The sequence below is a fragment of the Cebus imitator genome, unplaced genomic scaffold, assembly GCF_001604975.1.
Source record: "Cebus imitator isolate Cc_AM_T3 unplaced genomic scaffold, Cebus_imitator-1.0 Scaffold110, whole genome shotgun sequence".
Lineage (NCBI taxonomy): Eukaryota > Metazoa > Chordata > Mammalia > Primates > Cebidae > Cebus > Cebus imitator.
The window spans coordinates 3,150,022-3,170,334 of record NW_016107425.1 but is presented as its reverse complement, the minus strand read 5'-3'; the positions used below and the strand labels follow the sequence as shown (position 1 = coordinate 3,170,334).

Sequence of the window (20,313 nt, the reverse complement as noted above, 5' to 3'; positions counted from 1 at the left end):
TTTTTTTTGAGACGGAGTTTCACTCTTGTTACCCAGGCTGGAGTGCAATGGCGCGATCTCCGCTCACCACAACCTCCGCCTCCTGGGTCAGGCAATTCTCCTGCCTCAGCCTCCTAAGTAGCTGGGATTACAGGCATGCGCTACCATGCCCAGCTAATTTTTTGTATTTTTAGTAGAGACGGGGTTTCACCATGTTGGCCAGGATGGTCTCGATCTCTTGACCTCGTGATCCACCCGCCTCGGCCTCCCAAAGTGCTGGGATTACAGGCGTGAGCCACCGCGCCCGGCCTTTTTTGCACCACTTTCTACATGAGATGTAAACATTTTTTAAAGTCAAGTTTTTATCTTTTTCTAAAGGCTAGTCAAGAGCAGTGGATTAAGTTTTATGAAGATTTCTATGTTAGTCAAATTCAAACACATTGTATGTAAGAATTTAAGTATTTATAAAAATAGAAATTATGCTCCAAAACATTCTGAATGACTACTGATTGAGTTCCATGAAAATGATAAAAGCAAATATACCTATCTGTTACATCTAAAACATTTATTAGTAATGCCCTCAATTTCATGCCTTCTGTAAAGGTTCACCGTTTACTCTGTGAAGTTTAGCAGTGCTTTATGAAACTAGTTTTAATAGGATTTAATATTAGAAAAATGATTGCTTAAATGCCTTATTTCATTATTAAGGGACTAGAAGCAAAAATCTTCAGATATATTTTTTAGAAAGTATTGATTTTTCTATAGATGCGAAAAGTAATCTTAAATGGTGAAAATGAATAAGGCCCATTGTCTGGGTAAGAGTAATGTGCCAGTCTCAATTCCCTGGTCTCGACAGTATACCATCGACATGTAAGATGTCACCAGGGAGGGAAGCTGGGGGAAGAGAACACAGACTACTTTAGTTTTTGTTAATTAAAACTTTTTTGACTAGGCACAGTGACTGATGCCTGTAATCCCAGCACTTTGGGAGGTCAAGGTGGGTGGATCATTTGAGGTCAGGAGTTCAAGACCAGCCTGGCCAATATAGAGAAACCCCATTTCTATTAAAAATTAAAAGTTTGAGTCAGGGTGTCACTCTGTCACCCAGGCTGGAGTGCAGCGGTGCGATAATGGTGGCAGCCTTGACCTCTCGGACTCAAGGGATCCTCCTGCCTCAGCCGCCCCAGTAGCTGGGAACACAGGTATGCAAAACCACACCCAGCTAATTTTCTGATTCTTTGTAATATTTTTGCAAACTCCTGAGAGTCTATAATTATTTCAAAATAAAAAGTTAAAAAAAGACAACCATAATGCTTGGATATAGATTTTACGGATAATTAGATAACATTTAAAATGTCTCCCTGAACACTTAAACATGTCATTCTTTATTTAAATGAGGCCTGTTAAAAATATGACTTTCTCTTTCCAACCCATAACCCAAAATATTCAATAGTAAAAGTAAAGGAATTAGAAGTTGAGGGGATTTTGTAAGTTATATTTATTTAAGTCAAAGTCTCAATTTTGTTATGAAATGAAATAAATCCTTGGAAATTATTGCTATGTCAACAGAATTTATTTTAGAAATGGATACCTCCATTTGAGAGGTGACCTGAAGATACCTTCTTGAATGATGATATTGAAAATTACATTGAAACTTAATTTCCATATTTTTGACAAATAAATATTGTACAGAATGAGAACAGCAGATACATATCCTTGTAATACCCAATTTTACTGAAGTTCATTAGAAAGTTGAAAAAATGTATTTCACCATGTAGACTTTTTTCAACTTACTATGATATTTAATGAATACAATGTGGGAGGTATTTGTGTAGTCTTCGTCAGTTATTAGCTGATCATCAGAATGTATCATGAATAAAATAGTAAACTCTACTTGCTGGGATCTCCAGAGAGAAAGAAGATTGCTTCCTTATGCACAAAGTTGAAGAGGTTCTGAAGGTTATTCATGGGAGACTTCCAGTCCTCAAGTCAACTATCCAGGCAGCTTCTAAATTCACTTTTTTCTTCAGCTTTAAAAAATCCTTCACAGATAGTCCAATGTTTTAAAAAGTGCTCTCAATTTATATCTATTCCGGCACCCTTTAGATAAATTATTATTTTAATACATTAATTATTCTGTCTTATCCATTTGGAGGGTGTAGTTAGTTAGCTTTAAAAAAAAAACAATAATCTTTCTCCTAGTTTATCTTGGAATAGTGCAGCGGGAAAAGATTACACTGAATGTTTTGGTTCCAGAGCCAACACAAGGCACGTAATTTTCTTCGCTTTCATTTGTAAACCCAGAACCAGATCTCTGATGATCTCACTGGCAAAAGAAATAGAGCAGAAATAAGTGTGTCCTCATGTCATGACGACATCAGTTATCCTGTGTGTAAGATCTTATTTAATAGCACATGAAGGATTACTATCCCTTTTAATTAAAACAGAACAGCTACTGTGAAACAATGAGTAAGGCACATTCTTGCATATAACTCCTTTTCATTTCTTAAATTGGCAGCTCTTTCCCATCAATTTCAGCTATCATCAACATTGCATCTGCTCCCAATGAATCAGGAGGACAAATTATATGGTAACTCCGGATTATGTGATCTAAAAGACGAAAACTTGGTTTCTTCTAGTCAATAGCAGCTTTTTGATTAATCTAGTTTGTTCCTGAGCTCACCTGGGAAGCAGATCAATCTAACTCTTTCAGAGCATTAAAAAGGGATTTTTAAAATATATTCACCTTTTTGCAAATTATTTTTTTCTAAGGTTGCAGTCTTACCCTTTGTGGAGAGCACAGATAAGATTTGGAAATGAAGAAGTTTTGTGAAATAAAGTTGTTTTGCATTGCAAAGACAACTGCTTGCTTCCATTACATGATCTAAGTTCTCATAATACCTTGATATTGGATGCTTCATCCTTATGCTGAGAATTTCCATGGCTGTGCGTTTCAGTCACAATTTTAAACCTTTCAAAATGTAGTTGCTCTCTTTGATATGAATGTACCATGTTCTCTGATGTAGGCTCATAGGTCCAACTAACTGAAAGCCTCAATTTGTGGGAAGAAGAGAAGCGAGGCTGGGGACACAGCACAAACGGTGTTTACGCCACTGAAGTTCTTTTGAAATGGAAAGGCTCTGCATGAAGAAGTGAACAGTTATGCCACTGCCTCGCCAATTCCAGTGAGGAGCTCATCTTCAATGTAGTGTTCAACGTAGGTGGCAAAACTGTAATTTTTCCCTTTTTTGAAACTATTTTTTCTTCTTTTATTTTTGAAATTCTCATCTAAGCGACAGTTTCTTGTACTATAGTGACTCCTGCTGGGAGAGGTAAGTTGAAGTAGCTGAAGGTCTCTTACAGATATATCAACTCCCGGCCAGTAAAAAAGATGTCCTAAACGCAGGAGATGGAGTTAAACTGTTCCCCTACCTTGGACGCAATGGCTTCTTTCATCACTAAGAACAAACCCCTAGGTTTTACAATTGAGACTGAGAAACTAGTACAGTACTTGTACAATTTTTGATCTACAGCATCACGACGTGAAGCTGCAACAATTAGATGTAAAGGGTCCATTCATGAGGAATAACATCACTTTGACCCTTTGTGTTAGCTCCTACTGCTAATCTTTCCATAAGCGTGAACTTACTTTCAATTTGAAGAAGATGAAAAAGTCTTTTGCAAAACCCCAATACTGTTTTCTGATCTATGTACCTGAATGGAGAAACGTAGTCTTACCTCGTTTTTTTCCACTACAAGCCAAGCTACTTGTAATCCTTCCAAACCTTTAAAGGGGACCTCCCTTGTTAGCATCTCCCAGAGAACCTGGAACAAAAAGAAAATGGAATTTTTATTCTTGCACTTTATATTTTTTGGGTACATATTACTGAAACTTCATCAAACATTTAATTGTATCCAATTACCAGACATAACCATCCCCATCTGTAGAAACTTAGGCAAAACAAATCTGCTCATGCACACAACTTCTTCCATATATTAAATACTTTTTACGTTGCTTTTTATAAAGAAAAAAACCTGGTTTAGAAATTAGGACATCTAGAGCCAGACTTAAACTTCTATGAAACCAATGCGCCAGATTTAATGTCATCTCATAAATTATTAGAATTGTTACGTTCTCACAAATTAGATTTTGTATTTTGTTAAAACTCTTTCTACCTTCAATTTCTGATACATTTGTCTAGGAGATAATAACTGGAAATTCAACAATATTTTAAAAGATTCAATAATGGTCTCATCAAAAATAACTGAGCCCCAAATCCAAATCACTGGCTAACCCACCTACCCCACAATGGTAGATACTTGCAAAATTGTAATATTTAGATTTTACATGTTACATTTTAGGTTTTGGAGAAATCTCCCTCAAAATGAGTCAGTCTAAGGGATCTGTTTCATCTACATGTAATCTATTATACCATACTCTAAGATGTAATGAACACTTTATGTGCATACAAGCTGACTGTGTGTATGTGAGTTTATGTGTGTGTTCATCTTTGTGCAGTTCTTGAGATCAGGATGATGATTAAGCCTGAGTGGAATGTCCAAAGAAAGCAAACTGATGCTAGAACACTGCTGATTTTGGTTTCTCTTTAAACACTGAGGAATGGAGATTTGTACACTTGGTTACTTTCCCTATTTATACAAATGGAGTTCAAAAATGTGAGTCTACCAATATTCTGTAAAGTGCAAAAACAATTCTAAGTTATCAATAACAGACCTAATAATAACAACCACTATCACTTATTGAGTACCTATTATGTTCCAGATGCCCTTTTTATAGGTTACCATGATGAACAGCAATCCTATTGGATACATATTACTCTCATTTTATAGGTGAGGAAACTATTAAAAAAGTTAAATAAACTTGCCCAAAGACACTCAGCTATCCAGTGACAGAGCCAGAATATGAACCTGCTGGGTCGCCTGGAAGGCCAGCCTCTTGACCCCTTTTAATTTTAGAGAAGGGAAAGTGGCAGTAGTAGAAAGGATGCCACAGGCCCTGTCTTAGGTAGGGCATCCTGGCAGAAGCAGGAAGAGAACCAGTGGCGTCGACTTAAATTTCCCTTGTTCTAAAAACAAAAGCCCATTTCTGAATAGGAATGTAGATGGAGCACACATACTCTAGAGTCAAGTGAATCCTAGAAATCTCTCACTCCATATCCACTATTTCCTCAGCCTGTGCTCAGTCTTATTTGAGCCATAACATAGTAAATGAATTCTGGCTAATAGGAAGATAATTAGCAGGAAAATCAGGGAAATTGGCAGATGCTCTTCAAGCAGGAGAAAAAAAAATTCACCGAAGCCTCTTTGGGCTTTTAATCAAGTGTGTAAGGTACTCCTTTAGAGGAGCCACTGAATAATTCTATTTGAGTCACACAAGTGATTAGGAGAAGGTAAGGGGATCCCACAAGGGGACAATTCTAGTTAACACTGTACTAAAGGAAGGGTGAGAGCCAGAACAGGTATGCAATCACCCTGATGTGCCGCCGCACCCGGAGGGAGGCCGGGCAGCCAGAGGGCTGAGCAGGAAATGGAGCCCCTCAATTGGCTGCAATTACCGCTCCACAGGGGGCTAGGGCTGGGGAGGGGAAAGGATATGAAGGGCAAATAAATTAATGGATGTGGCATTCCTAAGCAGAATGGGAACAGGGAGTCAGCCTCCAATAAATCAAATACTCCAGACCCCCAAACGCGCAGATGAGCAGTGCCTCCCCACTTCTGAGTCTGGCCTGCAGGTATGATACACGCATATGTACGTGTGCACATGTGCACACGTGCACAGGCTAAATTTTGTGAGGTGAAATGCAAAACCAAGAGTTTGGGGGGATAACACCAGAAAAACAGTATGTCATTCTTTCTTCCAAAATATTCTGCGGGAAAATGTCCAAAATCTAATAAAATTTACGTTATATTTCTCTAAGAGCTGTAGCCATGAACAATTAAAAAAAAAAAAAAAAAGGCCAATTTCATTTGACTCCCTCTGTGTCTCTGAAGAGCTACTACACTGAGGGAGATACTTGATGGATGTAAAAGTGCCTTAGGTGGCGTCATCAGCCGCTATATCCTGAAGCCCAAATGAGGTCTTTAGTTTTATTCCAGTATCAGCATGTCTCATGATTTCCTTTTATTAATTACCTGGATTCAGGAATGTATCAAAAAGTAGGCAGTATAAGATCGGACACCAGGTTTTTGTTTACACCTAACAAAATGACATTTGGCACACAAAAGTGACTTTGTTGAGGAAGTCACTTGGAGGTCTAGAAATATATTAAATGATGCCTAAAAATACTAGTTATGAGGATTCAGGTCAAATATTATTGTGATCTTTCACCTTAAAAATATTTTCCGACTCATTTTATATTGAGACTTCCTCACATTTAAACTGTGCTCACAAGGAAAATTTCTATTTTTAGTTTACAGAATAGAAACTTGGAAAAGACTACATACTTTTTCTGCCCTTTCTTTTCCAAACAATAGAAAGCCATTACCTGCGCCCAGCTTGTTCTGGAACAGGGGCTCTCAGACAAGCCAGGCAGCCTTGCTATCTCGTAAGCCACTCTGTTTTCAAGGCTGGTTTTGGCTGAGAAGCTTCTAAAAAGGTAATCCTTTCTGCATTGTCATTAGAATAGCTTTGTGTTTTTTTTTTTTTTTTTCTTTTAAGATAGGCTAGGCCTTGTGTTCTCAGAAAGCTTATTCTTTCAGTGATTTTTTGCTTTTTTTTGTGGATAGCATACTAAACACTCCTTCTGGTTAAGTCCTCAAAGAGAAGTTCTCATAAGAGGGTAGAAAAATCTCATTTTTTATAAAATGGAGGGAAACAATTGACTGCCTAGCAAAGTTTACCAGCCTAAGAGCAAGGATCATAAAATCCACTTCTGGCATTCACAGCACATTAATTTTAAGGCAGTATGAGGTTCGTGCGTCTTGCCATTTATTAAGAAGCAGCACTGGTTTATCAACCTGGGGAGGGCTGCTAGTTTTAGCAGTAGTAGAGGCTAGATTCTTACAGCAGTCTAAAAAAAAATGGAAAAACAAAAAGCAAAAATATATTGCATTTTTTTTAGTGGATTTCAAAAAGAACTTTTTTTATGGTCTTATTCATCTGTGTGTGACTGTTGCGTGTAGAGGGGGTTTCAATGAACAGAACTGACTCCCAGTGAACAACGGGATATTTAATACAAACAAATGCTCTCACTGAGTCTTGGATACTCACCTGTTTCTGAAAAGACATAATAAATTCAAAATCACCACATTTTGAATTAAAATAGGTATCATTTTCCAAGTTTATGGACCACAAACTTCTAAAACTACCATAGTACCAACCTGAACATCTATTCCTCACCTGCTGTTTTCTGTAATATCGGCTTTGAACACATAATGCTTTCTTCATTTAAAAAAAAATCTGTTTTTGTTTAAACAAAAAGTCGCTGGAAAGCATACCTTGTATTTTTCTTTCACTAGTGGTGTTCATTTAGAACAAATAGAATGAGAAGAGATCAGAATTAAATATTAGGGTGGTGCAAAAGTAATTGCAATTTTTGCCATTACTTTTAAATGGCAAAACCTCAATTACTTTTGCACTAACATATGCAATCCTGAGTTCTTGTTTATAATTAAATTAGCACCTGTACACTTTTCTGAATGGAATTCTGCTGACACAGCTCTCTGAAAGGCAAACCAGCATTCCAAGCAAAGATAGACAGCAGAAGCTGTTTTAAAACAGACTGACTGAAATGGCATTTCTGTTTCCACCTGTTAAGGAAAGGCTCTAGCATGAATTCAGAATGGATATTCCACATCATGTGATGGGGCGAACAGGTTCTGCAGAGCAACCTCCAGTGTGTAAATATAGAGCAACCCTGCAAATGCTCGATTTGGTTTCAGTGAATTAAATTACTCGATAGGATGGTTTGTTAAATCCCTCCAAAATAAAACAAAACCAAGCAAAGGTAGGGTCAGCACACAAGTAGAGAGAAAAGCTAATCCACAGAGACATGTTCAAGCCTTTCTACTGAAATGTGGTGCATAGTTATTTGAGTGAAAAGGTTTTTAATAAAAAACACTGAAAATGTGCAACTCCTGAAAGGCTGACTCAGACTATGTTTAAGAAATGGGGTCAATGTGGAATGTATGAAAGAGATTTTAAAATGATACAGGAAAAAATCCTAAGCTCTGCAAACAGAAGTCACCTCTTAACATCTTTTACAGTTTGTGTGAAAAGGAATTTGTGCTTGGCTACTGGTACTAAGACTGTACTTCATCTCAGGAAAAGCAGAGGGGTGCATTTCACACCAAAGCCCTGGCAACTGTAAGTCTTTGAAAGAAGGCAGCATAAAGTTTGTTTTCATACATGAAATAATATTGAGACCAAAAGTTCACTCTATGTATAGTTGTGTCTTAAGGTCAAAAATTTTTGAGATAAAGAAATTCAAAGATGGGGAGAATTTTAAAAGTAAAAGCACTGTATGTGTGTGGACTCATAAGTACAAAAAGGAACCTCAAAAGTCGTCTAGTTCATATAAATGTGCCCAACAATTTAAAAGCTGTAACCATCTACAATAACTATCACCAACATACATATATACATAACACCAACATACGTGTTCATGTACATTTATATACACATGCACATGAAAAGAGTGGAAGCTGTGGGCTTCCGGTGAGCCACTCTGAACTGTCAGCTGGAACACTGACTAACAGAGCCACATTCCTAAGCCCTCTTGTTCCACGGAGATGCCTGAATGCAAGGATGGCCCGTTGCAGAATACAGAGTGGCTTTTTTGTGTTTGATGGGTTGTAAGAAACAAAAAACCAACTATGGTATCTATGAAGACTATGCAACAGAGACTCTAAGTGGCCCTCAAAGCCAAAAGTACATATTAATCTGGTCCTTTCTAAAAAAGTTTGCTTGCTCCCATTCTACAGGACAAAAGGAGACACCATTCCCGACAAGCAGGTTAAGAAAAATTTAAATTACCCTCGGGTGGTGTTTAGCGTAGTGCTTGGCTCCATAAATACATTTTTGGTTATAAAGGAAGGGATGCACTTTCACAAGGGAAAACAATCTTACAAAGAGTCTTAAATTGCTACAAATACCCCATTTTTCAGAATATCCCACAGAAGAATGTATGATGGTTAGAATATAGTAACATTTGGCCTAGGAGAGGAGTTTTAGAAGCTAGTCTCCTCTGAAACTTATGTTTTTTCTTTTTTTCAATGAGAAATATTTGTCACTGTCTGTGACAGTTTATGGTCTTCAGTTTTAGAAACATTCAGAATCAAGTGATATTAGGTACTGATGGTTTTTCTTTCTTTTTTTTTTTTTTGATATCAGATATTGAGCCTGATGTTATTTTTGCCTTCTGATCTTTAAAATTCTAGCCTTTAACCAAAACATGTATTTCATCCTTGAAATGATTTTTTTCAATAGCTAACAAAATTAATCTTTATTAATTTGGTATACACAGAACGTGTTATCATTTAGAAAGAGCTAGTCACTGAAGCAAGTTCAAAACCTGTGAAGCCAGCAGCAAATAACCAGAGACTGAATAAAGAAAAAGGACAATGTCTGACAATGTGACTCTCCTCTCGTGCCATTGGTTATCAACTGCAGTAAAAACAGAGGCCCAGGACGAAGAAGCACGCTGATGTGGACCAAAAACAGGCTGCTGCTTTTCCCATTACTAGGAAAATGCCGTTTTCGGAAGTAATAGTATAAATAGCAGAGCAGTATAATTGGGATGAGATGTAAAGATAGGGAATTGCAAAACTGTTTTGGCCTTTTTAAAGAATACATAACATTTTAGGGGAAACTTATCCTCAACAAAAGGCAACAAATGAATTCTTCCAGCAAAGAACACTCTCACTCCTCACATCCTTCTCTCTGATAGGGCAGGTATAACCTATTCCTCAGGAAATGGTCCATCTCCAAATTCCTCCTCCAGGAGCTTCTGCTCCTTAACAGATTCATTCCTGCGGTCTCTATTCCTTGAGCACTTCAACCCCACATTAGTCTATTCTCCATGTTGCTCTGGGGTGATTCTTATGAAATGCCTTAGGGTCAGGCTTCAGATAGTTACTGCTACTCTAAGACTGGGAGCAGACAAGGACAAGGCCATCTGGCAGTGCTAAGTATGTTTTCTTTTGGACTTTTAGAAATTCATGAACCAGTATGATAGCTGAGACTCAAAAGTTTCCTGGTGATTAACTCACCTGGCAGCTCTGTTGGTGATTTTATACTGTTTAAGCAATCTATTACAATGAAGCCCCGTTCCAAATGATCCACATTTCCACTGAAATTACAGAGAGTCTACAGTTACATTACCACTCTGCAAAAGATCATCCTCACAGGTGAAGTGCAGCCCAACACTCTCTCAGTTTCCATTTGTTTCTTGGAAGTGGTGTTGGTTTCTTCTCAACACAGGACAAAATAACTCTGATGATTAAAAATGATTAAACCTTTTGGCAACTAGGAAGTGTTTGCTGCTGCCGCTGCTTCAGGCATTCCACCAGAAACAGCAGTACAGTCTCAAATAAAACCATGTTAAACTCTCTCTCTCCTCTAGATTGTTTGCCTTTTGTATTTTAGTAAACAAGAAATGAGAAATGAACTCACCACACCATAGGAATATGTGTCACAAGTTTCTGACACAGGGAGACTTTGAATAACTTCTGGAGCCATCCATGGGAAAGTTCCAACCAAGGACATGTGTGTTGTATGGTTATGGAACCGAGAGGCACCGAAGTCACAGATCTGAGAAAACAGGAATCAGTATCAGCTTTCTATTTATTGGCTAATTAAAGAATCATCAGTTACAAAAACCTACATCTGAAATTAACAATTTTTTAAGTAAAAAAAATAGTCCTACCTTCAATACTCCATCAGCAGCTATAACAACTGAAAAAGGAAAAAAGATAAATTACGACAATCATCTAATTTGTTTGAACTGTCTTATAATGAAAAAACCATAAACTTCTATTTCTGTCTTCAATATGGCATTATGAAAGGTGAAATCAATGTATTTACAGCATTGAGGATTTTGCAGAAGGGGACTGACATTAAAACAAAAACTTAATAACCATTAGGTGCTGATTAAAAAGGCTTCTGCAGTATTGATGGTTTTTGTTTTATCCAAATACAGTACTGTTGAGTAAAAAAGGCACAAATTTGTAGCAGTTAGGAGAACCAAATTTTTCCCTGGGTTCTCCCTGTATACTGCCAGTGTGACACTGAGGTAGTCATTAGCTTTACTACTTCATGTTATATATAGGGTTTCCTCCCAACTGAGGACTTTTGTTAAAGGTGGAGAGAATATTCATTAATTCACTTGTTCATACATTCATTCATTCAATAAATATTTGCGGAGGCTACTATGGGTAAGGCCATGTACTACACTGTGGAACAGGACTGTGAGCAAGTCTGGCACTCTTTGCTCTCGTGGTGTTTACAATCTTATCAGAGAGACAAACATCTACAACAAAATGGGATCGATTTGATGATGAGAGAAACAAACAATACTATGGAACCAAAGAACAGGGAGATCTATGTCTAGAGAGGTCAGATGAAGCTTCCTGCAAGAAATGATGCTTGTGCTAAGATGTGAGAAATATAGGAGCTAACCAGAAAGTGGAGAGCTGAGGGAGGAAAGTAGTTTCCTAGGCAGAAGACAGCCTATGCAAAAACTTAGGAGCAGACAAAAAAGGCACGGCAAGTATGGAAGGCAGGGGCCAGGTCAAGAAAAGCCCTTGAGAGAAAGAGAAAGCCAATGAACCAGTTTTATGTGGAGGAATGAAATAAGCAAATGTGCAGATGGAAGACTATGACAGAGAAGAATAGACATAGAGGCAAGGTGATCACTTTGCACTCGAGGTTTTGTGGTCCAGGAGAGAGATGAGGATGTCTGTACTAAGGCAGTGACAAAGGACTGGAGAAAAGTTGACTGAGTCAAAAAATATTTAGGATGCAGGATCACCTACACTTGATGAATGGCTGAACATGGGGGGAGAAGGAAGAGAACTCAAGGATAAAATCAGATAAAGAAGCAATACAGATTAATGGTTAGAATGGGAGTTCTGGATTTAAACTATAACTACTATTTATCTAATTTCTGGCTTGGGCAAATGGTACTGCCACTCAGTAAAGGAAATGCAGGGATGATTTTTTGGGGGTAGGGAGAAAACGAAATGATTAATTTGGACATAATATATTTTAAGGTCTTACAAAATATGTGGATGTATCTAATCAGCAGATAGATATATAGTTCTGAAGTTGAGATCTGTTTGGGATTATTAATGTGTAAATTGGGTTTTTTTTTTTTTTTGAGATGGAGTCTTGCTCTGTTGCCAAACTGGAGTGCAGTGGCACGAGCATGACTCACTGCAACCTCCACCTCCTGGGGTCAAGCAATTCCCCGGCCTCAGCCTCCTCAGTAACTGGGACTACAGGCGTGTACCACCATGCCCAGCTAATTTTTTATATTTTAGTAGAGACAAGGTTTCACCATGTTGGCCAGGATGGTCTTGATCTCCTGACCTCATGATCCTCTCGTCTCGGCCTCCCAAAATGCTGGGATTACAGGCATAAGCCACCGTGCCTGGCTGTAAATGGGGCTTTTATGGGAGTGCAAGAATCAGAGCATAAGAGGAAATGAGTCTGAGGATAAAGTTCTGAAGAACTGTTTTAGCTGTTTCTTTTGTAAGCCATGTGTGCCTTTAACATGACAGATGATCAATACTTACTATTTACTGATGATTTTACTAAGGAGGGAAAATGATCTTTGTACGATCAAATATATGAAAATAGCCTCAGGGTAAACGTGATACTGTAAGTAATAAGCTATAAACTTCTGCAAATAGAAATGTAAATATTACTAAATTTCATATTCAGCTTTCTCATTATAAGATTCACGAGTGCTCATTAGAAAAACTGCCATATTTAAAAATACGTAACATAGAAAGTGAAAGTCTGGTTATCTTTCCAAGGGGAAAAGAATTGCTACAAGTTAGGTCTATATTCTTTCAATATGAGTATATGTGTGTTCCTATTTAGTAACCATAATACATATAACTAAATTTTTAAAATGGGGACATTCTCCACTGTTATATAGCCTTCATAATGATAGCATGGATAAATCTATAATTTAGTTAATCATTCGTCTTTTGTGGAAGATTTAACATACACTGAAGTCAAATAACATATGTAAATTGAAATTCTGAGCATGAACTGAAAACTTACAAATTCATAGAACTCTGATATTTACTAGTCTAGATTATTTCCTAATGACATCCTGTTAGCTGACCATATATTAAAAGTGCTTAGTTCCAGGAAGCTTATGTCTAAGAAGAATCAAAAGATAAGTGATGACTAGAAGAGGAAAGGACAATCAGACAGGGTTAAATTGGTGGTCCAACCCGGACTACTCACGAGTGGCGGGTGCCAATAACTTCCCTCCCCAACCCCCATGCCCCCTCCCCCCCCAGCTAAACACACACACACACACACACACACACACCCCTAACAGTCCTGGGGTGTGTGCAATGGTACCTCATTGATTCATTCCCGGGTCCTCTTCCACTACTTGCCATCACTACCCGTTCTAAGGATCACACTATTAGCACATACTCATTTTAATTGAAGATCTCCTAAAAACAGTCATCTTCCTCCTTACTGAGAAGGACCATTTAGAAAGCATGTAAATAATTAATTGATAGCAGGGTATTCAAAAAAGTAGCAAATTCTGATGTTTAATTTAGCTAGTTCTGGATAGCTAAATAACCCTACTGCCTTTCCCAGATGACTCTGAAGTGATGTAATGGAAGAAGCATTCTGTTACCACTCCTACTTGAAGGTAATGTCTAATCCTGCCAGTTATTTTAAAATGCTCACCCCCTCCAAATTATAAAATACAGGGCCATAAATAAGCTTTAGAAAGTACAGAAGAAGAGAAAGAAGAAAAAGAGAGCCTTTACTTTCCAAACTTCCAAACATGTGGCTCATTTTGGGCACTACTCCAGGTAACTCAGGCAAGACTGGCATAAACAATTCACACCATGCAATTCAGATGCAAGAAGAACAAAATTCAAAATTGATAGTGTACAAAGCCACCTAAAAATAGAAGACTAAAAATATATGACTGCACACTTTGATACAGCAGTATTTCTTTTAGAAAATGATTCTAGGGAAATTATTAGGGATGTCTTGAAACATTTGGCTGAAAGGTATCAAGCCCAACATTTCTTATCAGGGAAAAACTGTAAACAATTCAAATGTCCACATTCTGGGCTATATTTACACAGTGAAATACTATGTAAATATAGCAGCTTCTTCAAATATTATTAAGATCTTTTGTTATTTATTGACAGTAGAAAGACTTCCATAGTATCACCAGTGAGTCCAATAGTAGGTTACAAAAGATATGTAAAGGTGTGGTGTTCATTTCTACATAAATGTATATGTAATTTGTAATAAAATAGGTAAAAATATAAATACATTACCATTTCTTGACTTGAGGTCTCTGTGAATCACCTTGACAGGAGCCTCCATATGTAAATAGTGCATTCCTTTTCACACAAGAAGAAATAAAGGCCTATTAATATTTTCAACATTATGTCAGTATTACCTTTCATATTTTTTCAAAGAACTCAGGAGCAGAAACTAATTCACATGTCTTATTCTTCCATGATGGATAAAATGAAAACAGAATATGTCTACATTAGTAACATGGATATGTGAAGTCAAATATATAAGCTTCAATCTCGTAGAGGTTGGAATTTGACTGGGTAAAGCTAACTTCTTACAATACCTAATAAGGACACCTTAATTTTCTGCAGTCTGCATGAAAATAGTAACAGCTAAGGTATTCCGCTACCAACTGCCTTCTAAACCTGCCCAAGTTCTCAGTAGGATTTGCAGTGTTCATCGGGATGTTTGCAGTTACCTAGCTGCAGATTCTGATGTCCACTTACCAAAGTTCTGGATGTCTATGGTTACCCGGCTGCAGCTTGGCTTATTTTCTCAGTACCCGTTCCCACAAGCCTGGGAGTGGATGTGGGGGAGCGGTGGGGAGAACTGGGAGGACTGATGAGTTACAGTTGGTAAAGTATTTTATGATCTTCAGATTTAAAAAGTGTACGATAGTTACGAACTATTTCATTCCTTTTACAAGGATATATCTTTGAGATAATCTGTATTTCAACATACTCCAAAATTCTTTCCATCATATTTAGGGTGCAATCAAATTACTTCAGTAAATTGGGTATATATAAACTTTATAGGGCTTTATTATTTTGAATCAAAAATTATACTTTAAAATACATATTTTATGGTTACCACCCATAGCTTTTGACTCTTTCTGAATTTATGTACAGTCTACCTCTTTAGGAAAAAAAGGATAATTTCCTACTAAAATACATCCTCTTTATTTCTCAAGTTGTCTTTTCTAAATAATGGCAGAAATAGCTCCCACCCCCACCTCCAAATCAAACAGGCTTCTTTTTAAAAAGAACAATGCATTGAAAATAATTAATAAGAGGCTTTGGCTTTTTAAAGCGTATAGAACATTTTAATTTTACAGAGGTTAATTTCTAAATCTCTTATTCTTCTATTTTAATTATTATGTATTGAAGAATCGTGAAAGGACAAAGAAAATAAAAAAATTTAAACTCTTGCCATATAATGATATCACTGAAAAGAGCCAAGTTAACACAAGTATTAGTAATTTATGTGATCTTAAATAAGATGTAACTGGGATAAAGGAAATTTCTTCTGATATGAAGTTCTACATCCCTTAAACTGCAAAAATTCAACAGCTACAGCTTGGGTGGCATTTAATAATTCATTTAACTAGATTTCATAGTTACTGCTCTCTTGCTTTAGAATCAAATTCCTTAATTTTTCAGGTAGAATCTGAATAATTACTATTACAGGTAGAGATAGATAGTTTCTACACCTGCTGATAAGTAAAGATTTCAAAAAACAAGACTCAAATACAAAAGCTCTAAATATAGGTATTTTTCTTCCTCATGGCAGATTATCATAAGAAAAAAGTACCATAAAGTATTTGTGTACAATGCATAGTATACATTTAAATACTATTTCATACACATAAACAATAGCACACTCACATAAAATTCTATTTAATGTTTTTGTAGAATCAGTTATAATTCTGTCTTATTTTTATTGCAAACAATTAAGAAGGCTGAAAAATACTTTCATCAGGTGTACATTCAGGGTTTCCTTAAAAAAAAAATAAAGAGTTGACAGGTGTAACTGAGAAGACTTTTGGGGAAAACTGGAATGAATGGTGACCATTTCGAGACTGGATTGGAGTTTATCTGCTTTAATTGTTCCTTTTAATCGTTGCTGATTGACTTGCAGCAATTTCAAATATACTTGCTGGTCCACCCTCCATTTATCCTCACATCTAAAAAGAAGAGAATCTTTTTGCTTTGAGGAGATATTGTCTCAACAGCAATGATGCTGAGCAATGCCTATTTGAAAATGCACGAATCAACCCTTATTTAAAATGAACTATTCATTCTTTGATTTCTCAACATATCATTGCTCCAGTGGCTTTAATCATAGGTCAAACTGAAAGACACATAGCTGAATTTGAAACAGAATCAACAAAAACCAAGCCTTCCTACTTAATCTCTTATATTCTAAAGTCTACACACAGCTTTATCAGAGAAAGCTGAAGTCATTCCTAAAGCACTGATTTTTTTTTTTTTTTATGGGCCATCTTAAAGGATTTTTTTAAATGTTAAGTATTACTTGTGTCCATAAACACACAAGCCTCTCCTCTGCCCCACTCTTCTCACCTGAGGTCAAACACATTAGCCAGACAGGCAAAAGGGATTTTATTAATCTGTAGTTTTGGACACCTTCAGGGGATCCATTCCCATTCTCTCCTTCCCTTTTTTTTTTTCATTGATTGAGACAAAGTTTCGTTCTTGTTGCCCAGGCTGGAGTGCAATGGCATGATCTTGGCTCACCGAAACCTCTGCCTCCCAGGTTCAAGAGATTCTCCTGCCTTAGCCTCCCGAGTAGCTGGGATTACAGGCATGCACCACCATGTCAGGCTAATTTTGTAGTTTTAGTAGAGACGGGGTTTCTCCATGTTGGTTAGGCTGGTCCCGAACTCCCAACCTGAGGCGATCCGCCTGCCTTGGCCTCCCAAAGTGCTGGGATTACAGGCGTGAGCCATCACGCCCAGCCTCTCCTTCCCTATTTTTAACTCTTGTTCCAGTTTGCTACCTCTTTTTTTTTTTTTTTTTTTTAACCTAGACCGGGTCTCACTCTGGCTGGAGTGCAGTGGCTTGATGCTGGCTCACTGCAAACCTCTGGGGTTTCAGTGATTCTTGTGCCTCAGCCTCCTGAGTAGCTGGGACTACAGGTGAGTAGCGCATCACCACACCCAGCTAATTTTTTGTATTTTTCGTAGAGATGGGGTTTTGCCATGTTTGCCAGGCTGATCTCAAACTCCTAGCCTCAAGTGATAGACCCGCCTCAGCCTCCCAAAGTGCTGGGATTATAGGTGTGAGCAACTGCACTCAGCCCAGTTTGCTAACTAATTCTATTCCTTCTCTTCTTTGCCCTTCTGATGCAGAGCACTAGCACTCTTGAGAGAACACCAAGAATGACTCAGCTGATGTGGAGCCAAGAGACTTACCCCTTAGTCAGGATGATGTGGCATGTGCTTAAGGGGGTGCAGGGAGAAAAGGTTCCCAGGCTGGGAACCAGGGATGCTTAAGTAGAGCACAGCAGGAAGCAGAGTGACTGATGTTAGCTGATTTGTTTGCTCTCTATCTATTCTAAGTGCCAAGAAGTAATAATATGGGTGTAACTGGCTGAGCACCCTAAATGCATATGGGTGTAAGGTGATGTGCTGTAAGTTAAGGACTACCTATATATGCATATACATTATTTAAGGGTATTTCCACAATGCTGCAGGCAGCTCCCAATCACAGCACATCACCTTGTTTACAGAGAGGTGGTCTTCGTGTACTACTGACATGCAGAGAAGTCACTACGATGCTACATAATAATATCTTTAAGAATATGAAAGTTTAAGCATGATTTGAGATGCCTGATACATCGACACACAATTAAGCTAATTAGCATAGCCAAAGTCTCAGGTACACCACCCTAAACACAGAGCTTATTATTTTTATAATGTAATGAGGCATCAGTCAGCAGCAGCATCTAGCATGAAACTAAAAAAAATTTTTTCATTTTCCCTATTTGGATAACTTGGCAGGTGTTGATGAAACTTAAAATAGACAATCCTCCAAAGGAAAGACTACTACTTTTGGAAGTCATACAGTGAAATCGAAGTATGAGTTGCTCCCCTTACTGAGTTCTAAATCACATTACATTTGCTTTGTAAAGAGATGCTTGTAGAGAATGGAGTAGTAAAATGTAAAGGAGTTCATTGTTCCAGGAAAATTCAGACACACTTCGTAGGGGTTGCTAGAATACAAATATAACTATCAGTGTTCATTATTTAGATGAAGTTGTTTCCAAAGCAACTCTTTCAGTTATAAATAAAGCCCAGAAATGTTCAGTTAGGAAAATGGAAAAAAAAAGATAAAAATAAATGGAGTTTGAATTGCTTTAGAAAGCATTCATCTATGCAGGAATGTATGAGAAAAAAGACTGGGCACCTTGTTTAGGGGTTTGGTGTATTAAAAATATTTAATTTCCAACAGTGATGCCTAAGTTTACATGAAATGTAAAATAAAATCTGAATTGCTTTTACATGGCAGGACAAATAAAAATTTCTTTTTGCAAGTGGTTTCTATTTTTAGCATATTATGTATACAAAATGAGTAGAACTAATCCTACAATAAATCATGTTTTCTAGATACTGAGTCTAAGTAGAGACTTTCAGAATAACAACAGAATTATGATTTTTCCATTTAATGTGTCAAGCAAGCTAGTCAATTATAATATCACAAAACATGACAAACATATCTGCCCTGAAGCTACAGCTAGATTTCATGGAAAGAAATAGAGAAAACAGAAAGGGAAAAGGAATTCAGGAATGGAAAGGCAATGACCTAAAATATTATCTGTACAATCAGCTGTGGAATTCTTACCACTTTTGGTCTGAAAAAAGAACATCTAAGACAGAATAAAAATTTTTCCGATGTTAGGTCCCCATTTCAGGAGGGGAAAATGCGTCCCACCAATTCTGTAAGAATATTGCAAACATTATTACCTTTGGCTACATCAGTGGCCCAGGTCATAATATGATCCATATCCATCTCTTCACTTCTATTACTGTTAATGTAATCATAGAGTGACCCAAGAGAAGCATATTCTATTTGAAAAGGAAAACATATAATTAAAACCAACGTACATTTCAGAAATAAGACTTTATATTTTCATTGAGAAAATACATTAAATAATTTAACAAAATACATCAAAAGTATATAAAAAAATTGTTCCATGCCATGGTTTCAAAAAGGTAATGTCATCCTGAAAAATATCTTTCAAACATAAGACCAGTAACATACAATGAATAGTAAACTTCAGTCCAGAGTCAAAAGCCATTTCGCTGGAACTGAGAAACATGAAGAGGTGTTGGAAGAATAAATGTGAAACAAAGGTACGTATGTAAATAGATATTTCTTTAGATATTCCTATGAGATGGATATTAAATGCATAAATCGGAGAGCTTATATGACAGTGTAAACAAATCAATCCTTGTTGCATAAGGACTTAGAAGAGCTCTCAAAATTTAAGCACAAGAAGTCAAGAAAAGTGAGAAAAATCCTTTAAAAATGAAGTATAAATTACATACCCTAAAACTCACTTGCAATAAGTATATTATTTGGTGATTTTTAGTGAATTCATAGAGCTGGGCAACCACCAGCACAATCCAGTCTTAGAACCTTTCCACCTTTACAAACAGTTATTTTGTGCCAGTTTACAGTTAATCCTGCCTTTTCTGGATATTTCATGTAAACAGAATCATACAAATTGTTCTTTGTGTCTGACATCATTCCCTTAGCATATATTTTTTTTTTTTTTTTTGCCATATGATCCAGCCATCCTACTCCTTGATATTTACTCAAGAGGAAAAAAAATGTAGTTCATACATAGCATTTCTTTTTTTTTTTTTGGAGACAGAGTCTCTTTCTGTTGCCCAGGCTGAAGTGCAGTGGTGCAATCACAGCTCATTGCAGCCTTGATCTCGGCTCTCTGCAGCCTCCACCTCAGCCTACCAAGTAGCTGGGACCACAGGCACATACCACCATGCTGAGGCTGATTTTTAAAATTATTTTGAGTAGAGATGAGGTCTTGCTATGTTT

General features: G+C 37.1%; 1 protein-coding gene across 4 annotated transcripts in view; it reads right to left on the bottom strand.

Moving 5' to 3' along the window:
- MAP3K20 (mitogen-activated protein kinase kinase kinase 20) overlaps nt 1–20,313 on the bottom strand; it is a 195,088-nt gene that overhangs the window by 65,593 nt on the left and 109,182 nt on the right. For all 4 annotated transcript variants that reach the window (XM_017538234.1, XM_017538235.2, XM_017538236.2 and 1 more), the window contains exons 4-8: nt 19,218–19,319; nt 14,491–14,556; nt 10,866–10,894; nt 10,613–10,750; nt 3,718–3,804 (exon numbers count right to left, since the gene is read on the bottom strand). In XM_017538234.1, the coding sequence (XP_017393723.1) occupies nt 3,718–3,804; nt 10,613–10,750; nt 10,866–10,894; nt 14,491–14,556; nt 19,218–19,319 (422 nt within the window). The remainder of the gene's footprint in view (nt 1–3,717; nt 3,805–10,612; nt 10,751–10,865; nt 10,895–14,490; nt 14,557–19,217; nt 19,320–20,313) is intronic.